Genomic DNA, 7,423 nt, shown 5'->3' on the forward strand with positions numbered 1-7,423 from the left:
TCGATTTGTGTTCACTTTGTTGATTGCGATGGATAAAAAACTCTCAATCCTTCAAACTACCCTTGTCACTATCTCTATGTTTCCGCTGGAAAACACATCAAAAACCCTTGACCTAACAAACTAAACCTCTACACTAATTTCGAATTGCATTTTCGAAGTTACGAAAACAAACACGAAGCTAGTAAGTACAAATTGTCTTGCAGGAGAAAAGCAATTGATTAGCATTGAACATTACAATCAGGAAAAAGCAAAAATGAAAAGAACGAAAAAAGAAAGAAGTCATATATACCCCAGTAGAGAGACGGCAGATGAAGTCGACGACGCATTTTGCTCCAAAAACTCGCAGGCAGTAATCACAATAGGTTCAGCAAACATGACCTAACAAAAATCAAACGGCATAAATCACAAAAATTGACAAATTCAAAAACTTTAACCAAGAATCAATTCGAACCTCCAGCACATATTCACCATATAAAATCAAATTTATAGTAATTCATAGCAACCCAAAATCCCCAAATCACAAATTTCTTGGTATAAAAGTGGCGGGAAATATGGAGCAGAAATCAAAAATAAAGAAAATAATAAAATTGCAAGAAGGAAGAAGGAAGAAGAAATGGAAAGAGAAAGAGAAGTTACTTCGTCAACATATTCGTCTAATTGAGGGTGAACAAAGGTTTGAGCGAAGAGCACACAGGCCCGTCCCTGAGGCAGTGCAGGAGGGGCGGCCGCCATAACTGTATATCCAACAAGAGAGTGAGAGGAAGAGGACGGATCCACGCTATTGTTTCCGGACTGCTCTTATATAATAAAAATAACTAACATAGTGCCCGTGCGATGTACGATTTATAAATCAACTTATTGATTTTTTGAATAAGGTATTATTAATCCCGTAGGGAAAAAAACTAATATAATTCAATTAGTAATAAAGGGTTCATTTTTACTAACAAATTAATTTTGTCATTTGGATTTATTTTATTTCCTTTTTTTATATAATGTTATTTGTTTATTTGAAAAATAAATGAATAATACTCACATAATTATAAGAGATATAAACTAAATCTTTCCTACCTCCCATAGATATAAACTAAAATTTTCTTAACATAAGCAGCTATACAATCGAATATTTGTTTTACTCGTTGTATTCACCAAATTTTAGACACAATAATAACTTACCTTATATTTGACCCACCACTATATACATTTTTCCTAAGCAAATCATTGTGTCAAAAACAGTTACGGAGTACATAATATCCATACAACCAATCAATAACTGATAGAATATACAACACAAATATATAGATATGGATTTGGTAAATTTTTATACGAATGAAAGATATTTATTAAGATTTTTAAGAATAAAAGACAAATTTCATCAACTACCCAATCATGTATGTAAATATATTTTTTTATGGATATGTATTTTTAGGGTCTGTTCTCATTGACTGAACTCAGCTGAACTGAACTCAACTGAACTGAATTGAGCTGAACTGAATTGAACTGTGCTGAACTGAAGTGAACTGAATATTTTATAAGAGAAGGAAATTAGGAGCTGAGCTGAACTGAACTGAACTGAGCTGAGCTGAATTGAACTGAACTGAACTGAACTGAGCTGAACTGAACTGAACTGAACTGAATTTCAATGCAAGAAACCAGGCCCTTATACTATAATTATTTAAATTTTGAATATTAGCATTAAATTAGTAAGGAAATATGAAAAATTAATGGTTATAGAAAAATAATATTTTAAAAGTGTGCGAAATCTTTAATTATTATATATGCGTAAATTTTTGGCATAATTATTGTTAGGAAAATATTGTTTAACTCTTTTTTAAGAAAAAGTTACATTAGATATATATTTTTAATCTAAGTTAATTTAATTTCAATAAATTGTATTCCCTCAAAAAAAATTTCAGTAAATTGTATATTAACAATTCATAGACTCTACATTAATCTAAAATTAAATTATTAGATATATATTTTTTTAGTCAAAGTTAAATTAATTTATTCACCATGATTCTTTAAGAGGGGTATGGTCAAATATCATAGTGAATGTCATATTGAAGAACAATATATTAATCTTTCCATAATATAGATATATAATATGGCCTTGAAATGAAAAATATAAAGACATATATGTTATGACTATGGCTATTATTTATATAGATGATAATACAAAAAAAAAATATTGTATCTTATTTTATTATTTGAATACTATGATTTGAATTGAATATTTTAAGAATATTTTATTATTAATATTATTTGAATATTTTATTTTTACCGTATCATGCTACCAATATGTTTGTAGACTTTTTATTTATTTATTTAAGAAATAATATTTCTAGACTTTACTATAATAGATGTTCTTACCATTATGCTCGTATTATGTAATATGAAATACTTGTATAATTCTTTCCTTTGTTCATTATGTCACAATAATATTACTAGACTTTAATATAATAGATCCTCTGACCATTTTCACGACCATCTATTATAGTAACTGATTACATTATGACTAATGAGCAAAGAAATATCACTCTATGCTAGTATACTATTAATAAAGAAAATTCCCAAAAATAATCCTAACACTATTTTAGAAATAATATTTCTAGACTTTATTATAATAGTTTATGTAGTTATTTAGAATATTTTTTTATATGGAAACATAAATGTATAATAAAAAATTAAAATTTTTAAAAAAGACAGCGAATCATAAAGAGACATTTGTCAGTCTCACATTGAGGCGCTTGTCTTTTAGTATAATGTATATTAATCTTTCCATAATATAGATATATAATATGGCCTTGAAATGAAAAATATAAAGACATATATGTTATGACTATGGCTATTATTTATATAGATGATAATACAAAAAAAAAAAATATTGTATCTTATTTTATTATTTGAATACTATGATTTGAATTGAATATTTTAAGAATATTTTATTATTAATGTATTTTTTGAATATTTTATTTTTACCGTATCATGCTACCATTATATTTGTAGACTTATTTATTTATTTATTTAAGAAATAATATTTCTAGACTTTACTATAATAGATGGTCTTACCATTATGCTCGTATTATGTAATATGAAATACTTGTATAATTCTTTCCTTTGTTCATTATGTCACAATAATATTGTTAGACTTTACTATAATAGATGCTCTGACCATTTTCACGACCATCTATTATAGTAACTGATTACATTATGACTAATGAGCAAAGAAATATCACTCTGTGGTAGTATGCTATTAATAAAGGAAATTCCCAAAAATAATCCTAACACTATTTTAGAAATAATATTGCTAGACTTTACTATAATAGTTTATGTAGTTATTTAGAATATTTTTTTATATGGAAACATAAATGTATAATAAAAAATTAAAATTTTTAACAAAGACAACGAATCATAAAGAGACATTTGTCAGTCTCACATTGAGGCGCTTGTCTTTTAGTATAATATATAGATTCAGTACGAGTACTTTTTTTAATTTACGGAAACTCAAATACGGAGTAATAAGCTAACTCAAATTTAAAAAAAAAAAAAAAAAATTACTCCGTATTTAACTAAGGTTAGTTATGTTCTCGTTTAAATAAGTGTTACTCCCTCCATCCGTGGAAAAAACGACCCATTTGGCCTAATTTTAGTCCAAAAAGAATGACCCATTTGTTATTCTCAACATCAAAGTCACTAAATTACCAATATATCCTCAAATATTTTTGTCATGTAGCTCATTCTCCCTATTTTACCCTTGTATTTTTTCAGATCCTTTATGCCATCTCTCTAGGTATTAACTGCAAATTATAGTTGACTTGTATTCTCCCATACATTTATACTTGCAAATTAAGTTTCTTAATACCTGTCCAAATGGGTCGTTCTTTCGGGGACGGAAGGAGTTACATTTTAATAAGTGTTTTAATAAAATAGGAGATAAGTGGGGGTATTAACGCTAGTAAGGGGGTGGAGGAGGGAGATAGAAGAAAGGGTTTTTTTACAAAAAAAGATATTTCCTCCGTTTCTTTTTAGTTGACACGTTTCTTTAATCACGTTTGCAAATGCACAAATTAAATCATTAATATTTTTTATTACCGATAAGAAAAAAAATATAAAAAGTTGATATTATGAAAATATACATTGTGACGAATTTAACAAGATCCCATTTGACTATATTTTTTTCTTACATATAAATCACAAAATATGGTCAAAGGGAGGTGTGTGAATAGTGATAAAGTCAAAACGTGTCAATTAATAAAAAAACGGAGGTAGTATTAACTAGTGTCTGTTGTCCCCAAAATGTTACTTTGAGTAATTTCTTTATATAAATATATATATACTAGTATTGTACCCCGCGCAATGCCCGGGTTGTTTTTTGAATTTTAGGATAAATTTATAATCTATATGTCAAAATTTAAATATATCATTGATACAAAATTAGTTAGGAGTTGATGTGTTTTTCTGACGATTTGCTATCTAGTAAGCATGTAATGACTAATAATAATGTTGGTGAAAATATTCGCTTTAATAAATTAAAAAATAATTTAAAAAATTAGAAAAAATAAACTAAATAAAATAAATGTTCAAAGCACGTCGGACTGACCCGAACCCAAAACTTTGGGCAAGGGATGTGTTTTGGGGTTTTCTGATGTCCTGCGGGAGAGCTACAATTCCGAGACTGGAACCGGACGCCTGTACCTGCAAAATAACGGAGACTCCTGAGAGCTCCGCCTCCAACGGTCAAGTTAGTACCTGATTAAGGAGTAATTAATACAGAAATTAAAGTAATAAGGTCTCTCTAGGTGAGAGTATTTAATGTAGGTGATCTGCTTTGCTAGCGAGATCAGCCGGTTATTAGTGTGTTCCGTAATGTTTCTCCTCCGTTCCGTTAATTATTCGGTCCCCTGATTAATGAGGATTAATCGAGTATTTATAGCCTTGGGAAGCGTGCAACTCTCTAGGTTTAAGGTAAACCTAGGGCCGATCGGGCTTCTAGACTGAAATGGGCCTTGATGGCCGGTTGTCCCATTTGGCATGGGTGGACACGTGGCGTGTCTTAAGTGGTCCGTGGAGGACGCGTGGCGGAACCTGGTTGGTCCACTTGTCAAACGGCGCTTGGTGGATAAAAATCCCCTAATCATTTGCCCCTCACAGGTGGCACGCGACTGGTCACGTGTCGCCTGTGACAGGCGTCGCACGGTGACAGGCGATGGCCCGTTACAGGTGTCACCTTGCAGACGGCCGGGAGACTCTCCCGCCCAAATTTGAATTCGGAAGCGACCCTTCGCCTTCTCATTTTGCCTATAAAAGGAAGTGCTGACTTCGGTCATTTTCACATTTGAGAATTTTTGCGAGAACATTCGGACCCCTGAACTTGCTCTGACATTTTCGGACTTTTTCTGCCTACCGCCTGTTCTGACAAGCCGACTGACCCGAACTTTCAGGACTTCATCAACTGTCATCCGTTCAGGTAACTCAGTTCTCTTACTCTTAATTTTCTTTTTATTTTTTGAAATGGCACCATGGAAGCACACGACACGCCCTAAGTTAGTGATCAGCCGGTCACCGGGGACGGCTGAATCTAGGACTAGGAGTGCCGCCTGCCCTTTTCTGGACCCATCTTTGCCCTTTATACAAAGTCCGACTGAATCTGTGTCTATGCAGAACGTGATGGCCAGAACAAAAAAGACTGCTAGAATATCAAACTCAGACGGCTCCTCCCAAAGGGTACTCCTTAGCGAAACATCTGACCAGGCGCCAGATGTGGAACGAGGCGACTGTCAAGCTGACAGTTCTGAGAGAGGGACCAAGGTGTTCCCTTCTCATCTAACCGTGGACATGTCTAATTTACCTTCTGCTCCTTCTAAGGGAGAGGAGGCGGGCCCCTCTAGGAGAGGGGAGGCGTCGTCCTCTTCGGACTCGTCAGGGGACGAGTCCGATTCCAACTCTTCTGACCATAGTTCTTCTGACCATAGTTCTTCTGACTCAGAAGAAAAACATAACCGCCTACAAGAGGCGAGAAGTTCCCATGCAGTGGAGAAGGGGGATAATTGGGCAGAGCCGTCCGCCTCTTACAGAGAGGAAAACACCCCCTACTACTGCAGGGTGCCCCGGGGCCGGATCGCAACCATGCGAGACAACGTGGCGAGCTTTATTGCTAACCACAAAATGGGCCCGGAGTATTTACTGTTTGTGCCGGATCCAGAAGATACTGTCGTCTGGCCGGCTGGTACCAGCTATGGTGACGGCTGTTTTGGCTGCTATGTGGCGGCCATCAAAGCTGGTCTGCGCTTCCCATTACATCCGGCTGTTCAGCGGATTTTAGATGGGTATGATCTGGGGTTATGGCAGTTAGCCCCCAACTCTTGGGTAAACGTACTCGGCTATGTGGCCGGGTGCGAACTGAACGGGGTGGAGCCAAGTTTTGAGGCTTTCGCCCACATGAACTATCTCAGCCGGACCCCTAAGTCGGGAGGTACCGGCTGGTATCAACTAACAAGCCACAGGGGTTACCTCATGACGAGAGGTAAGGCAAACAAATGGAAGGATTGGCGGAACACCTTCCTTATTATCGAGAGTTCAGACACGGAGCTGAACAAACGTTTTAACAAGTGGAACAGGGATCCGCCTCTTCTTGCAGGCGGCCGCAGCATGCCGCCTGTTCCCCCAAAGGCTAAAAGAGAGATCCTAGACAAAGGACTCTTCAAAGTAGAGACTAGGGTGAACTCTACTTCAGGGGTACGAGAGCAAGTACCCCTACACTGCGTCCCGAGCTTCAAGTGGCTCTATGATGAGTACTTCTTGGCCGCCTGTGGCCTCGGCAGTCGGTGCTCTAGAGGTAGCCGGCCTGACGAATACTCTGTTTTCTCACGCCTTGTTTACTTGGGATTTTTACTAACTTTGCTGTTTATTTCTTTCAGCCGACGCCATGAGTAAAATAACAGCATCTAAGACTGCGGCGGCCATGCTGCGGGTTTCGCTAATGAAGCAGTCGTACGCCGACTCCCCCAGCAAGGAGGCACCCTTGGTAAGCTTTGAAAACTCTTCCCCTTTAAGTTGTATTATGCATATACTAACTCTTTTTGTTTTCAGTCTGGCACTCCAAGGGCTTCTTCCTCGCAACAGCCGGACCCCAAGGCCCGGAGAACGACTGTTGCATGCTCTCCTGGGTCTTCCAGGAAAACAGTGGCGGCTGAGAAGCAGCCGGCCACTTCTTCAAAAACCCAGGCGGGGCCGCCTAGATGTATGGACACTTGCTTGTAAAAACTCACTCTTGCTTCCTTCTTGATTAGGTCTAACTTGTTTTTCCTTCTGCTTAATGCAGCCGGCCCCCAGGGACTTGACTTGGTTGAGGTAGCCAAGTCAATGGTTAAAGTAGTTCCTCCCTCTGACAGGGAGGCGGTCAAGGGTGCCGGCACCCTTGACCTCG

The 7,423-nt window shown here is 36.4% G+C and overlaps 1 protein-coding gene across 6 annotated transcripts in view; it reads right to left on the minus strand.

Annotated features, from left to right (window-relative positions):
• The window catches only part of LOC110686836, a 36,708-nt gene extending 35,914 nt beyond the window's left edge, over window positions 1–794 (minus strand). For all 6 annotated transcript variants that reach the window (XM_021863430.1, XM_021863428.1, XM_021863431.1 and 3 more), the window contains exons 1-2: window positions 637–794; window positions 290–378 (exon numbers count right to left, since the gene is read on the minus strand). In XM_021863430.1, the coding sequence (XP_021719122.1) occupies window positions 290–378; window positions 637–732 (185 nt within the window). In that variant the 5' untranslated portion in view covers window positions 733–794. The remainder of the gene's footprint in view (window positions 1–289; window positions 379–636) is intronic.
• Window positions 795–7,423: the final 6,629 nt, after the last annotated feature.

This window comes from Chenopodium quinoa, unplaced genomic scaffold (assembly GCF_001683475.1).
Source record: "Chenopodium quinoa cultivar QQ74 unplaced genomic scaffold, ASM168347v1, whole genome shotgun sequence".
Classification (NCBI taxonomy): domain Eukaryota; kingdom Viridiplantae; phylum Streptophyta; class Magnoliopsida; order Caryophyllales; family Amaranthaceae; genus Chenopodium; species Chenopodium quinoa.